Below are 17191 nucleotides of genomic sequence, written 5' to 3' on the forward strand. Positions count from 1 at the left end.
GGCCGCTGCTCCGACCACCTGAAAGTCGCCGTACCGACTGTGAAGAACAGACCGCGACGTTTTCACAAGAGAACCCCCCCAGTGAGAGAACTACTCGCGAAATTCCCGCTCCGTCCTCGATATTGAATCAAGTACGGCGCATGCGCAATGGCAACTTTATCAAAATTCAAAAATACAACGTACAAATGAGTCTGCGAACATGGTTTATTTGGATATTCTTGATGCACTTCCAAATAATTCTGGTAAGTTATACGTCAACCGCATTATTAATTACAAAGTTTTTTATTCATTGATCCGCAAATTTATTTTCAACGTAAGTTCGGGCCATTTGTTGAACGTTGGCAACGTTCTCCGGCGTCCCATACTTTTCTTCGAATGTAATAAACTTCTTGAATATCGTTTTCATTTTCCTCGCTGGTAGAGTTTGGGCACTCGCTCTGTCTAAAACTTGTCTGAAAGGAAAAACGAAAGGTTATAACCAATATTGATTTACTTCCATTTAACCTAACCAAATATGAAATGTGCACCGTACCTCGCAATTGGTATGTCACCGGATTTAACTAAAGAATCAACATAAGCGGACCACACATCGACGCGTTTGGGATACGAGCTCAGTACTTTTTCAAATAATGTTTGTGCTCTCTCTTTATCTCCATGTTTATTTTCCAATTGCGCAAATCTCACCATCAGGTCAACATCTGAAAAATCGAGACAAGATAGTAGATAAATATTTAAATTCAAATCTATGAAAATTATTGACTATCAGAAAGCAAATGTGGGCTGAATAGAGTTTGAAAAAATCTTTGATTTCGCTTAAATTTTATTCAGAATATAAGTTTACTCACGCTGGTGCGCTGGCAGAGACTGCAAAGCTCTTTGCATTATGTGCCTGGATTTATCTTTGAGTCCTATTTTCAACAACGCAGTACCACACTCGATCCAAGATTGTGGGTTTTGTTTGAATTTCCCTGTGATGGTCGTAATTGTTTTTTCCAATGCCGATTGTCTGTTGGCATCGGCGTGAAGTGTTAACATGTGCACGTATATTTTAAACGCATCATTGGTTCGCACTGCCTCTTGAAAAACTTCGTTCAATGTTTCTAACGTACCAAATCTGGACTCCAAATTCAGCCAGGCCTGCCAGACATTTAGTTTCTCATCTTCCTCTCGGAAATTGATAGTCCTAATTGCTCTTTTGGCAACAGCTCTTGCTTTTTCTATCTCTGTTGCTTGCAGATGGTAGGCCATGTACTGTACCCAAATTAAAGAATTGTCCGGTGTTGACATAACCAGTCGATCGAATTGGTCTGGCGAATTTGGGAGCTGATTACTCGCTAACGCTTGCTCTCGCTCCCGAATTTCACGCTCTTTTTGCCTTTCTTGTTCTCTGCGTTCAGCGGCATTCAATTTCTTTTTTTTCTGCGGACTCTTTGATTCCTCCTCACTATCACTGGATGATTCTGCAGGTGGTGGTTCTTGTGGGGTTGGAGTCGCATCCCAATAAAATCCACATTCCGGAATGCTCGCATCATTCGTTTCTAATTTTTTATCCACGGTTGCTTTTTTCTCTTTCTGCTTTGTCTTAACTACAACTTCGTTTTCCACTTTGGCTTTTGATTTCCTAAACTTTTTTTTCACAGATTCCTCCGTTGTCTCCTGCTTGGCATGTTTTACCGACTTGATTTCTGAATCCTCTACTTCCATCGATGATGTGATCGTGTCAGGCTCCAAATTGTCCAGTTTTGCCTTCTTGTTTGGTACGGTCTGTGCATTTTTCTCAGATGCGACTCGTTTCTTCCGTTTTTGTTCAATATTTGCAGGTTTAGGAATCGATTTCAAATTGCGTCCTTCAAATACCGATGATAAGACGCAAATAGGTAGCAGACTGGATTCTTCGGATTTCAAAACAACAAAGCATTTCAGTTTACATCCGATACCATAAGGTTTTAAATCTGGCTCAACGTCATTCAGGTGCCTCCGAGCAGGCAGAGCTGCTAATCTTCCATTTTCCTTCCCTTTCAGAACCACAAGCACAAACCAATTCGTGATCAATACAATTTCAGCCTGTAATTGTGTTCCCAAAATACTGGAGGGTAAACTGGCCTGTTTAGCAGCGATACGATTCACCACTGTGGATTTCAGAGTTACTTCCACAATTTCGTAGACATAATTTATCCAGAGAATTGTGCCGGTAACGTTATCTCCCACTTTCAAATCCTTTTTGGATTGATCCTTGCGCACTGTACCTCGCAAATCATTGTTCAAACATAAAACGAGACCATCTTCTGTAACTTTTTCAACTTTGCCAGTTACACGCTGTCCTAAAGTAACTTTCGATATCGGCCTACTTTTGTAGTAGTCATACTCTGGGAGCTCACTTACTTTGTTCAGGTAAAGACTCAAAACATCAACCGCATTAGTCATTTCGGAGTTTTGTTTGACAGAATCTAGCCACAGATCATATAAGTCGGTCGTTAGTTCAATTTGTTTATTAATTTTGTTAATGTTAATGATTTTACCAATCAATATTTGATTGATGTGAAGTATTCCAACATAGCTTGGACGACTATTGGGAACAATACCCAATTGATCGTAATTATTGATAGGCAATAAGACTTTCAGACTATGTTTAGAAATCTCTGTAACGGAGCATGGCAGGTATTGTCCAACTTTGAGGTTCTCGAAATTCGTGAAATCTTCTTGTGGCGTAAAAGAAGTAGTTAAAATAATCTCAGGGCAGTTGGAAAACACTGTGGCTGTAATTTTATCTCCAGGCGTCAGTCTAGCAGCTAATAAACTTGCCACCTCCAAACTCGGCGCCATATGTCCAGCCGGTAAATATCCCGATTCTGTATCCTTCTCATCGTTTTTGTGGATGTTAACATAAACACCTTGTGGAGAAGATTCTGTGACAACGCATTCTACTTGCTCACCAACGCGTAGTGAAATTTTTGGTTTCCGTTCTGTTTGGTCTTTCAGATCCAATAGACTCAGGGTCATTCTATTCTCCTTTTCATCTATTTTGACAATCGTTGGGGCTTGGACTTGACCGACAGCAAAACTACGTTTAATTTCATCTCTGGCACAACCAAGTAGCCTCGGTGGCACCCACCCCTTCACATCTCCAAAGAACTGTATCAATACTCCTGTGTTTCTCACTTGTACCACGGTACCGTGATGTTGGGAGCCTATGGTGGCTTCTTTAATGTTCCTCAGTATGGGTAAATTGCTTTCAACTAATGACTGCTTCATTGTACACACTAGTCTGTTTCGTTCAATATCGTTCCTCAACACTCTGGCCTTGACCGTCTGACCAGCTTGTAGTATTTCAATCATATTTGCACCGGTGTCACAAACATGTTCTGGAGGAACATATCCCTTGATTTTATTAACCAGTATAGTCACTGATCCATATTCGATGTCAACTTTAATGATTTCTGCAGTAATCAGTTCGCCGGGAACAAAACTAGTTAAGGTGAAATGTTCCTCCTTCATGACCTCTTTTTGCATAGAACAAATGTAAACTCTATCGAACCAATCATAGTTCAATACACGACATTTGTGTCTTGTCTTGGGAGCAAATGTTGAGTTTATTTTCTGAAAGTCAACTTCAGTTCTGCGCATTGGTACGAATCCACGTAGGTTCTTTGGTAATTTCAAGAGAATTCCTTTTTGCTCTATGCACAATGGAACAGCCGACGTCATAATATCGCCGATGTTTAAGGTGTTAGTTTCACCTTCTTGACTCATCAAACTAAAATATGCGAACTTTACAGTTGGCAAAATGTACAATAATGTACCACGTACGGTTCCATTTGTTTGGTAGGAAGATAAAGGTTTATCCAAATAAATCTGGTTGATGTAACCAGTATTGTTCTCATTAAAATTGACTTGCAATCCATTTGGCAGAATCTTAGTCACAGTAAGTACCAATTTGGTACCAGGAATCAGGGCATCTAATAATTGCGTGTCAGAAGCAACTGCTTGATTATTGTGTTTTGTCTTTGCTGATACGGTTATCGTAGATGCTGAGTCCGAAGTCTTTACTTCTTTTATCATGAGAGACAGCTGTTGTCCTGTAACTATAGAAGAAGTGCAAACTATGAGAAAAGTTCTAAGAAAAAAAATCAAATATATGATTTGATCCTGATCTTAATATGAATAAACGATACCCATCATCAAAGATGATGTACTTACAGTATGATTTGTCCTCATCGACATCTTTGGAAGCCAAAAACACCCTCAGATTAGCAACTCCTGAGTCGATGACATACCCATGTTCTTCTATGCTTGAAACAGAGCCAATAATTCTAGACCTTTTGATCATACGAGTTCGGTCCAAGTTCTGGTTGACTAACTCTGGCTCTAAGGATAAAGAGACCCTCCATTTCTCCGTTAAATTCAATTGCTTAACATGACAGACCAGGTAGTCTCCTGGTTTGAACAACTGGGACAACGGTCTGTAGTCATGTGGTCTTCCATCTTGTGCATTTATCATATTTTGTAATAACTTTGTGTATCCTTCGCTTATATCTGTTAGCTGCACTCGACCAATCAAACGCCCAGGAAGGGAAATGATTAAGTCGTACTCTCTAGCCTCTCGGACACGTCCCAAGACAACCATGCCTTGTGTCAAAGTAGAATAATTCAAACAGTCTGCAGTTTGTGCTACCAAATGTGCGACTTGAAAATCTTCGGGTTCGGCCGCTGTAGAATAATTCTTTGCATCTCGTGACTTCGAGCGTGATTTTTTTCCAATTTCCTACAACATTTTTATTCACAAAAAATTAATTAAAATTCAATCAGTCAACATTCCGCGAAAATAAACAGAATCTGAATTTTTTGTTGACTCACGTTATTTGAGGGTACATGTTTTTGAGGCTTACGTCCTCCTCGTGGAAAACTCTTTAACGTCATCTGAAAACTGCATAGGTTACGGAAAATAGATTGAAGTTACATTACACATGAGAATCTCTAAGTGAAATAGTTGTGTTCTACACTTTTATGAGAGACGTACCTTTTGTCCTCGGAGAAATACTTTTCTATGTCCAAATAATATGCAAGTGCACCAGAGTAGCGGCAGGAGCTCGCAACCGCGGAAAGCTTGAATTTTAGGTTATATTCGGCAACATGTGCTCTTAGTCGAGGCGCGCACGGTTTCCTTCAAATTCGCGCACCCACTGACCTCTTCGCAGATGCGCGTTGAATTTGAATGTTTCAGTAAATAAATTGGCTGTGTTCAATTATTTTTTTACAATTATTAACATGGCATTGTTTTTACCACTTTTGTATTGCCTAACAATATTTTATGAGCATAAATTTGCTATTCAGTATTCCTGTTGATATCACAGCAAGATATAACCTGATATGTTCTGTCAAGGCTACTCTATTGAGATGTTTTTTTTTTCTGTACATAAGCTCAGATGAACCTAGGAAATAAATAGCTTTATTCTAGAAATTAATTACGAGAGCTATACAATTCTGTACACTTTTAAATCACAGAAGATTCTAGTACTTTTACACCGTCGGGATGATCCATTTTTTCATGATGCATCAATTCACTATGGTGAGGTGGTAATAAAGCTGCAGCAACAAACCTTCCCTCTGCATTCAGAAAGTTAAACATTGCACATGCTTGATTTGTTGGAACAACTTCCATATTTATGTTAAACTCTTTCGAATATCGCAGAATAAATTTATTAAATTCTGTGGTACGTTCATAGTTGCCGATACCAATTACCAAAACGTCCGGCCTAGGTTCTAGCACTGCAAATAGAGACAGCGACTCTGCATTTATTTCAGCTATTCCACTAACCCTCCAATTCAAGATAGATCGTGGGAATAATGCTATAGGCCCTAAGATTCGAATGCCATTATTTAATGTGAATCCAGACTGAAACAGAAATTTCAATGAAACAACTAAATGTCTATCCCAGCTATAAAAAATAGTCTCAACTCAAGACACTCGAAGATTAAACATACCTCACTATATGAATCTATCATAAGTCCATATACAAAGTCCTTGTTGAGGATCGAGAGTGTAGTTTTACCATCCCCTTCATAGGCACCATCTCTTACAATTGGTGATCCGTGAAATTTCCTGAAGAAGAGAATACAAGACGATCTCTCTATTATGATCGCTTGCTTGCTGTACATCAACAATAGTTATTTCGCAGTTTTAGTCTCACCTCGTGGATTGTTTTATATTCGCCGAGATTAGGCGGCTGAACATACGAACGGCCTTCATTGTTTGAGAAGGAGAAAATTAAATCTCCCCCGGGATTAAAACATTTCAATCGGGACGCAAGTTGGGGTTGAATGGTTAAGTTAACTCCTCACGTTCTTGCAGGCAGTCGGAATAATCGGAGATTTTACGATATCTTACTACTCGTTTTTATCCGAATTTACCAGTTCGATTCTCGATACTATCGTAATCGTCGTACTATACACTAGCGCTGCCATACATGTGTGGGTACGAATGTACGATTATATTTTTTAAATTATTACGAATCGTCAATTATCCCTGACTTAATAACAAACCACAACCACTATAAAATTGCAATAATTGAATCGGAATCGCTTCTTAATAATTCTGTGTCAAAACCCAATTGAATTGACTGCCGAATTGTGATCACAAATTCGTCGGTGGCTTGGATTTTGGAGGGACTCAGATGTAAGATGGCGATGACTCTCGCGAGTGTATTCATGGGACGTTGCTGATCCGCGTCGTGTTGTCACCGTTGACTAATACTTCGCACCGGTTGACGGTTGTAAGTCGTGATATTAACGCATTATTGTTGAAAGAAACGACAGTGATTTTCGGTCACAAAAATGTCTAAGACAGAAGAGACTGCCGATACGGTAGACGCCGGGGAGAATTCAAATGATTCCTCGGCTGAGACAACATCTTCGAGAGGTGGTGATTTCGAAACGAAACTCGAGACCGATAGAAGCAAGAGGTTTGATTACCTTCTAAAACAAACTGAGATATTTTCTCACTTCATGACGAATAATCAGAAAGATAAAGCCGCTAGCCCACTCAAAGTTAAAGCAGGAAGACCTCGTAAGCAGCCAGTTGAAGTTCCTGTTAAGGGTGACACTTCGGCTGATCTTAGACACCGTAAAACCGAACAGGAAGAAGATGAGGAGCTTCTGGCTGAAAGTAATGTTAGCGTAGCTCCAACAACCCGGTTTGAATCTTCCCCACATTATATTAAGTCCGGAGAACTCAGAGACTATCAAATACGTGGTCTCAATTGGATGATTTCACTATATGAGAATGGAATCAATGGTATACTTGCTGATGAGATGGGTTTGGGGAAGACATTGCAGACTATTTCTTTGCTGGGGTACATGAAACACTTTCGGAGCATCCCAGGACCCCACATTGTGATTGTTCCAAAATCAACCTTAGCCAATTGGATGAATGAGTTTAAAAAATGGTGCCCTTCGCTCAGAGCAGTGTGTCTTATCGGAGACGCAGAGACAAGAAACACATTTATCAGAGATGTGATGATGCCTGGGGAATGGGATGTATGCGTTACTTCCTATGAAATGGTCATCAAAGAAAAATCAGTATTCAAAAAGTTCAATTGGAGATACATGGTTATAGATGAGGCTCATCGAATCAAGAATGAAAAATCAAAGTTGTCAGAAATATTGCGTGAGTTCAAGACTGCGAACAGACTTTTATTGACTGGAACACCGCTACAAAATAATCTTCATGAACTTTGGTCACTCTTGAACTTCTTACTTCCGGACGTGTTCAATAGCTCAGATGACTTCGACTCTTGGTTCAATACAAACAGCTTCCTTGGCGATAATTCGTTAGTCGAAAGACTGCACGCAGTATTGAGACCATTTCTTCTTAGACGTCTCAAGGCTGAGGTGGAAAAGGGACTCAAGCCAAAGAAGGAAATCAAAGTTTACATTGGATTGAGTAAGATGCAAAGAGAATGGTATACTAAGGTACTGATGAAGGACATAGACATTGTGAATGGAGCTGGAAAAATCGAAAAAATGAGGCTACAAAATATTTTGATGCAGCTGCGAAAGTGCTGTAATCATCCCTATCTATTCGACGGAGCTGAGCCAGGTCCACCATACACAACTGATGAACATTTGGTTTACAATTGCGGTAAGATGGTCATCCTTGACAAACTTCTGCCCAAGTTACAGCAGCAAGAGTCTAGAATCCTGATATTCAGTCAAATGACAAGAATGCTTGACATTTTGGAGGACTACTGTCATTGGAGAAATTTCCAATACTGTCGATTGGATGGTAACACGGCACATGAAGATCGACAGCGTCAAATAAACGAGTACAACGCACCAGGGAGTGAAAAATTCATTTTCATGTTGTCCACCAGAGCTGGAGGTCTCGGTATAAATTTAGCTACTGCTGATGTTGTGATCATCTATGATTCCGATTGGAATCCTCAGATGGATCTGCAGGCTATGGATCGAGCGCATCGTATCGGACAGCAAAAACAAGTGCGAGTATTCAGATTCATAACCGAGAATACAGTGGAAGAGAAGATTGTGGAACGAGCTGAAGTCAAGTTACGTTTAGACAAACTTGTTATTCAACAGGGAAGATTAGTCGATGCGAAACAAACTGCTTTGAACAAGGATGAGATGCTGAACATGATCAGGCATGGGGCTAACGAAGTATTCGCTTCCAAGGATAGCGCTATAACGGATGAAGATATAGATACTATTCTCCAGAAAGGAGAAGCAAAAACAGCAGAAATGAAAGAGAAGTTAGAAACTTTGGGTGAGTCTTCTTTGAGAAATTTCACTGTCGATGCTCCGACGGATTCGGTCTATCAATTCGAAGGAGAGGACTACAGAGAGAAACAGAAAATATTGGGAATAGGAAACTGGATTGAACCCCCAAAGCGTGAGAGAAAAGCAAACTATGCGGTTGATGCTTACTTCAGAGAAGCACTGAGAGTTTCAGAACCAAAGGCTCCAAAAGCGCCAAGACCACCAAAGCAACCGATTGTACAAGACTTTCAGTTTTTCCCGCCGAGATTATTCGAGCTACTCGATCAGGAGATCTACTATTTCAGACAGACTGTTGGATATAAAGTTCCAAAAAATCCTGAACTCGGCTCTGATGCGGGAAGGATTCAGAAAGAAGAGCAAAGGAAGATCGACGATGCACAGCCACTCACCGACGAGGAGTTGGCTGAAAAAGAAAAACTGCTTACTCAGGGTTTCACGAATTGGACAAAAAGGGATTTTAATCAATTCATCAAAGCAAATGAAAAGTATGGAAGGGATGACATCGAGAACATTGCTAAGGATGTGGAAGGCAAATCGCCGGAAGAAGTGATGGAGTATTCCGCAGTATTTTGGGAACGTTGTCACGAACTTCAAGACATAGACAGAGTGATGGCGCAGATTGAAAGGGGAGAAGCAAAAATCCAGAGACGTGCCGGTATCAAAAAGGCTCTTGATGCCAAAATGGCGAGATATAGAGCACCTTTCCATCAGCTGAGAATAGCCTACGGAACGAACAAGGGAAAAAATTATACAGAAGAGGAGGATAGATTCTTAGTATGCATGTTGCATAAGCTTGGTTTTGATAAAGAAAATGTCTACGAAGAATTGAGGGCAACTGTGAGGTCCGCGCCTCAGTTTCGCTTCGATTGGTTTGTCAAGTCAAGAACAGCTTTGGAGTTGCAAAGAAGATGTAACACATTGATAACATTGATAGAACGTGAGAATCTGGAGCTAGAAGAAAGAGAGAGACAAGAAAGACGGAAGAAGGGTGGAAGTATTGGATCGAAACCGGCGTCTAAACGGAAGCAAGAAAATCTTCCAGCACCGCAAGATAAGCCTAGAAAGAAGAAGAAGTAAATCAATAGAAAAATGCAATCATCATGCACAATCCCCGTAATTATAATATCCAGTGTCACTCTAAACAGTGTCAGATAAATTAAATTTTTTAAATTGTAAATGTAATGCAATGCTTCGAAACTAAGATTTATAGGTTTTTTTTTCTTCCAACTCAAGGTGTTCATCAGTATTCAAGGAATTATTCATCCCATTGTATCATCAGCATAGAGTGACTCGTTTGAATTGTACAATTTGAATATTCAGTAGCGGATCAATGAGCTCGTTGAGAATGAAATTTTTCTCAAAAAGAGTGAATTGAGTAACAAATACTTAGCTTATCTTGAAACGAACGATACTTGTCCCTTATTTTATACATCAATGTAATATTTGGAATCACTTTAATCAATGCGCAGTCTGATTAGACCGGTTGCTCGTCGAATGCATGTAGAATTCTATTATTAAGTATTTAAGAAAAAATAATAAAACCGTTCATTGTTTGCATTCACAATACTTAGGAATGAATGTCTCGTATTTTCCAGCTCACGAATTTCTGCTAGGAAACTCTCACTCATTGTTAGAATTAGACACTGTATGCTGTGAAAATGGTCTCGGGAATGATATTTATAATTTGTGTTTACTATCACGTTTATTGAATTTGAGAATCCTCAACGAGGAGCAGAGAAAAATAAAAAATATTAAACGAGATACATCGTAGTATTTGATTTATACCTAAAATTAATTCACAATCAATTATATTTCTACAATTATATTTATGTATATATGTATAATAATAATACATATTTTGCGTTAAACGCACGTAATTCGTACGTACGTTGCGTAGAAATTTTTAAAACTATTTAATCATTCTTGTATTCGACTCAATCTAAATACGATGGAAATCAACTCTTCGTATTTCACACTTGAAAAAGGATTCGGTACATCTTCTCATCAAATATACTTCTTATCTAAGAAATCTTTGAGTCACACTTGCTCTCAGCCAACCGAACAAATCATTTCAATGACTACCTGGAAAATTTGTTGGTTGATTTGTTGGCTGTTCGCAACCTTTTCGTTCCAACTTTGGGTTCAGAAATGCCTGAAGTTTCGTTCAATGCATTAACAATCCAGCTATTTTGAAAACCAGGATACTTCGGGATCGATGCAGAAGCATATCGGAGAGTATTATGGTGATAATGATATTATCTTAAACAGTAATAATGCAGAAATTATTTGATACGGTATGCGTATGTATACTGAATATCTGTAATATAGATTTAAATATATATATATATACCTATATAATATACATACGTATATACATATTGATGCATATATACATTGTGGATATATATATATATGTATATATGAATATGTATGTTTTTATTAACTGTCATCTTAATCTTATTTTTCATATCTTATGGTATTACACGTTTAATTAATAGTAGCATGACGAACTCCCTGTTTAAGAACGCGAGTCAGAACGTCATTCGTACGAATGTAAAACTGACTTCTAGCTGTTTTTTTTTCGAAATGCTTACGTGTACCGTTCGGTAAAACGGTATCGATTAATGATAATAATTGAACTGATTTGCTAGTGCGTTCGCTTCAGCTCATCACAAATTCAGTTTATATCTAGAATTTCATTTCAAATTCCACATACACAATATTTAATTAGTTATGGCAAGGACCGGCCCTTATTGCAACACTTTTAAAACATTGCAAGACGTTTTGATGCGCTAATGGCAGCAAAATCTAAAAATGGAAATCTTTCCGAAATCATCAAATTCGTAATCAAGTATTCTGCTAACTACAGGATTGCAAGATTTCCGACCTCGAATGTCACGTTATGACTCGTTACTTTTTGTTAAGTAAAAAATCCACTTCCAGATTTTGACACACTTTAGTAGATCAACTATAACGAAAGAAAAACATACGTACGATTTATAAACAATTTGATATAATTTTTGAATATACCTAATTACAAAAGGAATACAGATACTTATAATAAAAGAATAAAAAATACGATCGCAGGTTAAAATATCTCATTGCATTGCAGTGTTTCAATTTGTCGAATACAGATCACTGTAAGTGCATTTCGTAAGATAGATCACTTCCGATGCTTTGTCACATTTCTAATGTTTAATATGCAATGTGTTATTTATTGATCGAGCATCATATCATGGATGTTCTATTATAGATTAAAATTTTTTTTTTTGTTAATAATTAATAACAACAATAGTAATACTGGTACAACGTGTGGCATGGTAAGCAAAAAATTTATAATTCAGCCTAAATATATTATACGCATTTTATTGCCTACCTAATGCCTACACCAGAACTTGAATTCATCAATCACTTTCACGTTCGGTCATACAACGTCAATTGTACATCTACCTAATAAATAAACACTGGGAACGATATCTTGAGAGTCAAAAGGTCATATTTCCGTTAAAAAATCCAATATTCTAATTATGATTGAAATCATGTCGATTTTTAAGCCCTTAAATAATTCCGCAAAACTGAATATGAAAAATTTCGACCGATAATCTGTAATGAGGAAAAAAGAAACGAAAACTATCCGATCGGCAGGACGTGTCTGATAATAATTTTCGAAAAACTCCAACATTATTTCAAAATGTTCTACAGTCGAGTAGCGAGAGTAAAAAATAATCGGCACGATTTTCTTAGATCGACATAATAAAAGAATCGAAAAGAAGTAATTAAAATTAATAATCGAAAATTGAATGGTATAGCTTAAACTCGATAATTTATCGACTAGAACACAAAAAATAATTTCAATATTATCCAAAGACAGCTAAAATTTATGTCACATTAGCGCATTATGGCTTCCGGATAAATTTTAGTAATCGCTGCAGGCTAATGAGAAAAAGTTACTACAAAACTAAAAACTAAATAATCGATTGGGTGATTACTTTTGTTGCGTATTTTAGTCATTTGCAAATTTTAATTATAAGTCTTATTACTTAATATAATTCATGATTCTCAGCGGCTAGAACTACCAAACCGCCGCTGTCTATATTTGAGAATATTTCTAGGTTTGATCTTACGACTTACATAACTAATAAACAATACGCTATAACTGTATACGTTCGTCGCGGGAGTTGTGTGCCAGAGAAAAAAGGAGCAAAACAAAAAAATTGGTCATTTCATCTTCAAATTGTATACTGCACCATATTGGATACGCGGTAGTATCTCGGAACCGCGTATTCAACCCCCTTGCGTATTAAAATGCATACCACAAAATAAACCGTCAAATGCTCGCTATGGACAAATTAAAAGAAAAAAAAAAATTTCCACGTGGAATTTTTCATGAAGTGAAAATAAAAGCAAATAAAAAAAAAATGCTCGCAGTAATTATGCAGCGGTATCCAAGACGAATAACGATTTCAATAATTGGGAATATTTAGCAAGTTCAGATCATCACAGACGTTCGTGAAATATTGGGAAATATTTTACCGTACTTTATAATTCTCTATATCGACGGTGCCAATGCTCCCCTATTCCGAGTGTAGGATCTTAGCGTATTGAAGTGAACAGAAAGTCGGTTCGAATCGGTTGTTGCTGATGCAGATTAAATTACCAGGTGATTAAATTTATTGTGTTTAGCGGCTTCGAATTGTCACTCACGATCAACCGATTGATTGGCCTATCATGGGTAGTTGCAAATTTTTGCAGCTGCCGTACGTTTTTTTTTTTTTTTTTTTTCCAACTTTTCGAAGCCATTGCGCAACGAATATCATACTGTGCGTGATACATGATTTATGTCAGCGCAATCAATGATAAACTTTATGCCACGGCGTGCTAATATAGAAAAGTTCGCGATCTATTACGCTATATTTACTTTCGATACTACACACACTGTATTAGTTTCTGAAAAAAATTGAGATTATTGGCAGCAATGATGTTGATTATAACGACAGTAATAATGATCGTAATAATAGCTAATAATAGTAATAGTAATAATAGTAATAATAATAATCATCATAACAACAACAGAAAATGCCGAATGTATCAAATATTTCTGTTGCAACAAAAATGTATTAGAATTATTAGGTTCACAGATACCGCAGTTGAGGTTTGAAACTAAAAGAGAATAAGTTTTTTGATCGAGTCAACGGCTCTTATAAACTTGTTCGGTTTATAATGGCCAAAGAAACGTAGCGTTGTTCGAAAGCAGGTCTATTCTTGACACTTTCTACATTCCTTTTGGTAGTTGAGATGTCTATTTCGATTTTAATATATTAACGATAATTAACTGATGGCCATCGCGAGCTTGGTCTAAGAGTATAAGTCGAGCTGCTGGATAATAACAAAACTGTGGTTGATTATCGATGAAAATTAACACAGAGGCAATCATATTCAAACAAATAGCAAACACACGTTGAGAAATTGTTAAAAGAGAAAAAACAAAGTTGTACCATTTTTATTATTATTTAGCATCGTCAGTTGATTATACTCTTAAGTTCAGCTAAGAAGGGCTTCAATTCAAGTAAGATATAAAATCAGATGCCTCCAAGGGGGTGGATCAGGGGGGGGAGGCAAAGGGGCTGGTTACGGACGACTGTGCCCCCTCTTTCTACCTCCCTCGTTCCCCTCATCGTCGTCCCCTCGTCGCACTTCCGTATATCTTTCACCTTTCACACTTACTATTTTGTTGTCCAAATAGCGAACCATTTTTTTTGGTTCTGTCTTGGGAGCCACAGGGCGATGCTCTCGAGCGGCATTGTCACGATCCACGTAACTATAACGAGCAATTATGCGAGATTTCAATTCTTCGTCATTCACTCGCGCCTTATTGCGAACACTCGGCTGAAAGAAGTTTGAAATTCGTCGTAGAGTATTCCTATTGAATCGATTAATTTGTGTAAAATATTTATGTAACAGGATTTGACGTACTGTGAGAAAAGTAAGATTGCCAACGAGACTCTGTCCAGCCTCTTGTCTGTGCAAAGCGAGTTGAGCTGCCTTTGCAATATCACCACCAGCAACAGCCAGACAATGTCGAGCTTCCGCTGGACTTGCTCCGGGAAACATTTCCTGGAGAAGTGCAACCTGATGCCACGTTGATTCCTGCTGCAACAACAATGGATATCAATCTCCATCGAACGCATCTGCAGTACGGTAAGGTGAAAAGAACTTCTGCATCTGACTTACTTCAGCAAAATATTCGCCGCTAGAATCACTGCCAGCATCACTCGTTTCCGATAGATGATGTACCCTCGTTCTCTGAGCTTCGGGAGGCAAAAATGCCGTCAAACTAATTTGACTCAATGGATCATGAGGTTGAGAATCCCCACCAGATTTATTTCCTCGTCTCAGTTCATTTTCAATCTCTGATAGCCATTTCGATACCGCATCTTTGTCAATTGTTGAGAACTCAGGAAGGCAGGCAGAGACCATCTCGCACAATCCCTCAACGTCCAAATCCTCTTCCAAAGCATTTTCTTCAACCATGCTCACGACATAACTCAGAACTATGTCATCTATCAGACTGCAATTATTGTAACAAGATCAATTAAAACTCCGAAACAGTTTCACTACAATTGTTTTTCAAAATTCTCTGCATTACACGTTTCAGCATAGGATGGCAAATCAGTGAAATGGAATCTACTTAGAGCCAAAATCTATGGTTCAATGGCTCTGAACATTGATGGGACGCACCGTTTAACCGGTTTTGCTTTATTTACATAAAAACAAAACAATACTTCTTGAATAACTAACAACCGATAGTAGGTAATTATACCATACTTGGCGTATTATTATTTAACCAGCCAGGTGAAGAACAGAATTTTTCAACTATACGGATGCTTATAGAGAATACATGTGAGGAATGTTCACTGTTCTGTCTATTGATGTGGAAAGATTATGACCTGTGATGATCATGAATTATTCCCCTCATGTATGCATTTATAAGATAAAATATAAAATAACAGTGTAAAAACTTTTTTTTTTATTCTCTAATTATATTTAAAGTTATTAATTATAATCTATAGACGGCTCAAGTTTATTTTCAAGTCGTACAGAGGGGAATTTAAGTTCTTGTGTCATCTTATTCATAAATATAAGCATTGTTCCACCCTGATGATTTAAGGTAATGAGGATCCTTACCTCAATTGAGCAGTTGGAACTTGTTTTCTTACAAAACTGAAAAGCGACTTCTTTACTAGCTCCTCTTTCTCATCCATTGTTCGATTCATTCTACAATAAAATAACAGTACATAAATTCATATGTTTATCGTAACACAGTCATCGAATATCCGTAGCGGATAGGTTAAGTAAAAGAGAGAAAAAAAAAAGAATGAAAATTGTATTTTCCTAGAATATTCTTAATTTGAAGGGGATTTTCAGAACGATTTAACCCCGAGATTGTTGTGAATTATTGATAAATTGAAGTGTGGCAGAATTAAATCAAGCAAAACCCTAACAATAAAGAAAAAAAATGACAGCTCTACACTCCACAAACATCACCGGTATTATTCAAGAATAACTAATACCAGATAAGAGTAGAGATTTCAATCAACAACAAGCATTGCTTTCATTTATACTAACCCGCCACTGTCAGATCAACACACTTTCAACCGATTGACACTAAATACCGATAAAAATTTCGTATACAAACAACGTTTCGCAATTTGACAGCTACGTAGGAGGGGTGATGCGAAGCTAACGCCACCTAACGACCCAACCACGCGCAAGGCATCACGGGAATTGGGGCTCTTCAAATCTACAACCCCTTTCGGGTCACCCTTGTGAAAACACGATCAATACCTACCTGCGTACCCACCTATCCTTATACAAACGAGTGACTAGGGTTTGCCGCACAAATAGAACGCAGCGACCGACGAACTGAATAGATGAGTTACGAGTAAACAATGCGCAATATATTCGCGGCTACCCTTTTGATAGTTAAGTTACCATTTCTTAACGAACGATTATAATACATATGACACGTCGTCAAAGGTGAGCTTCGGCGCGTCCCGGTTAACTGATCGTGAGGCAAATTGAAAATAAACAAACACACAAGGGAAAGCACAAGGTGAAATTTCACCGAAGTAGGGCAAATTTATCCGCGCTACGTTTGATCGTCGAACTTTACGGAGGGGCGAGGTATTTTTCATTATTTTAGTAACGAACCTGAAGTGCTTGATATCGATGTGCGAAATCATTCGTAAAATTCAGGTTTTTTTTTCCTCATTCTGTACCGGTAAGAATAATATCTTACACTCAGCCTTGACCGGTATACGCGGGATATCGATTGCCGAATGTTGTTTATTTTTCAATTTATTTTAATTATTCAATTTATAAGGCGGCGACTTTCGGGCTC

At 37.9% G+C, this 17191-nt stretch overlaps 4 protein-coding genes and 1 long non-coding RNA gene across 10 annotated transcripts; 2 read left to right on the forward strand and 3 right to left on the reverse strand.

The window, feature by feature from the left end:
• The first annotated feature begins 115 nt into the window (after positions 1-115).
• LOC125502211 lies at positions 116-15968 on the forward strand. The gene is made up of 3 exons (XR_007280061.1): positions 116-242; positions 14752-14988; positions 15446-15968. It is a non-coding gene; the product is annotated as an uncharacterized LOC125502211 (long non-coding RNA).
• On the reverse strand, positions 187-5157 carry LOC105690589 (protein RRP5 homolog). 2 transcript variants are annotated; one of them, XM_012408518.3, is made up of 6 exons: positions 5018-5157; positions 4855-4924; positions 4198-4762; positions 846-4082; positions 533-698; positions 187-452 (listed from the first exon to the last, which is right to left on the reverse strand). In XM_012408518.3, exons 2-6 carry the CDS (start codon positions 4915-4917, stop codon positions 287-289), a joined length of 4197 nt encoding a protein of 1398 aa, XP_012263941.2. In that variant the 5' UTR covers positions 4918-4924; positions 5018-5157; the 3' UTR covers positions 187-286. The 2 variants fall into 2 exon arrangements, with proteins under 2 accessions (XP_012263941.2, XP_012263942.2); XM_012408519.3 differs by having other exon boundaries at positions 4855-4917; positions 5018-5115.
• LOC105690591 (NADH dehydrogenase [ubiquinone] 1 alpha subcomplex assembly factor 3) lies at positions 5425-6421 on the reverse strand. The gene is made up of 3 exons (XM_012408521.3): positions 6189-6421; positions 5983-6100; positions 5425-5893 (listed from the first exon to the last, which is right to left on the reverse strand). Exons 1-3 carry the CDS (start codon positions 6245-6247, stop codon positions 5492-5494), a joined length of 579 nt encoding a protein of 192 aa, XP_012263944.2. The 5' UTR covers positions 6248-6421; the 3' UTR covers positions 5425-5491.
• Positions 6448-10551, forward strand: LOC105690590 (chromatin-remodeling complex ATPase chain Iswi). The gene has a single exon (XM_012408520.3). It carries the CDS (start codon positions 6832-6834, stop codon positions 9865-9867), a length of 3036 nt encoding a protein of 1011 aa, XP_012263943.1. The 5' UTR covers positions 6448-6831; the 3' UTR covers positions 9868-10551.
• Positions 11361-16853, reverse strand: LOC105690661 (CUE domain-containing protein 2-A). Of its 5 annotated transcripts, none has more exons than XM_020855016.2 (5): positions 16652-16853; positions 15976-16065; positions 15022-15358; positions 14764-14940; positions 11361-14676 (listed from the first exon to the last, which is right to left on the reverse strand). In XM_020855016.2, exons 2-5 carry the CDS (start codon positions 16062-16064, stop codon positions 14419-14421), a joined length of 861 nt encoding a protein of 286 aa, XP_020710675.1. In that variant the 5' UTR covers position 16065; positions 16652-16853; the 3' UTR covers positions 11361-14418. The 5 variants fall into 5 exon arrangements, with proteins under 5 accessions (XP_020710675.1, XP_020710674.1, XP_012264089.1 ...); XM_020855015.2 differs by having other exon boundaries at positions 16640-16746; XM_012408666.3 differs by lacking the exon at positions 16652-16853 and adding an exon at positions 16417-16554 and having other exon boundaries at positions 14764-14937.
• Between the last annotated feature and the right edge of the window lie 338 nt (positions 16854-17191).

The sequence above is a fragment of the Athalia rosae genome, chromosome 1 (genome assembly GCF_917208135.1).
Source record: "Athalia rosae chromosome 1, iyAthRosa1.1, whole genome shotgun sequence".
Lineage (NCBI taxonomy): Eukaryota > Metazoa > Arthropoda > Insecta > Hymenoptera > Athaliidae > Athalia > Athalia rosae.

Bases quoted from the DNA above. Each gene is read 5' to 3' on its own strand.
- LOC105690589 (XM_012408518.3), bottom strand. From the start codon at position 4,917: ATGACGTTAAAGAGTTTTCCACGAGGAGGACGTAAGCCTCAAAAACAT. The intron at 4,763-4,854 runs GTGAGTCAACAA...AAAATGTTGTAG, and splicing joins AACATGTACCCTCAAATAAC to GAAATTGGAAAAAAATCACG. The intron at 4,083-4,197 runs GTAAGTACATCA...CTTCTTCTATAG, and splicing joins CGATGAGGACAAATCATACT to TTACAGGACAACAGCTGTCT.
- LOC105690591 (XM_012408521.3), bottom strand. From the start codon at position 6,247: ATGAAGGCCGTTCGTATGTTCAGCCGCCTAATCTCGGCGAATATAAAA. The intron at 6,101-6,188 runs GTGAGACTAAAA...TCTCTTCTTCAG, and splicing joins AATATAAAACAATCCACGAG to GAAATTTCACGGATCACCAA. The intron at 5,894-5,982 runs GTATGTTTAATC...TTTCTGTTTCAG, and splicing joins TGATAGATTCATATAGTGAG to TCTGGATTCACATTAAATAA.
- LOC105690590 (XM_012408520.3), top strand. From the start codon at position 6,832: ATGTCTAAGACAGAAGAGACTGCCGATACGGTAGACGCCGGGGAGAAT.
- LOC105690661 (XM_020855016.2), bottom strand. From the start codon at position 16,064: ATGAATCGAACAATGGATGAGAAAGAGGAGCTAGTAAAGAAGTCGCTT. The intron at 15,359-15,975 runs GTAAGGATCCTC...CAATAATTGCAG, and splicing joins GTTCCAACTGCTCAATTGAG to TCTGATAGATGACATAGTTC. The intron at 14,677-14,763 runs GTACGTCAAATC...AACTTCTTTCAG, and splicing joins GCAATCTTACTTTTCTCACA to CCGAGTGTTCGCAATAAGGC.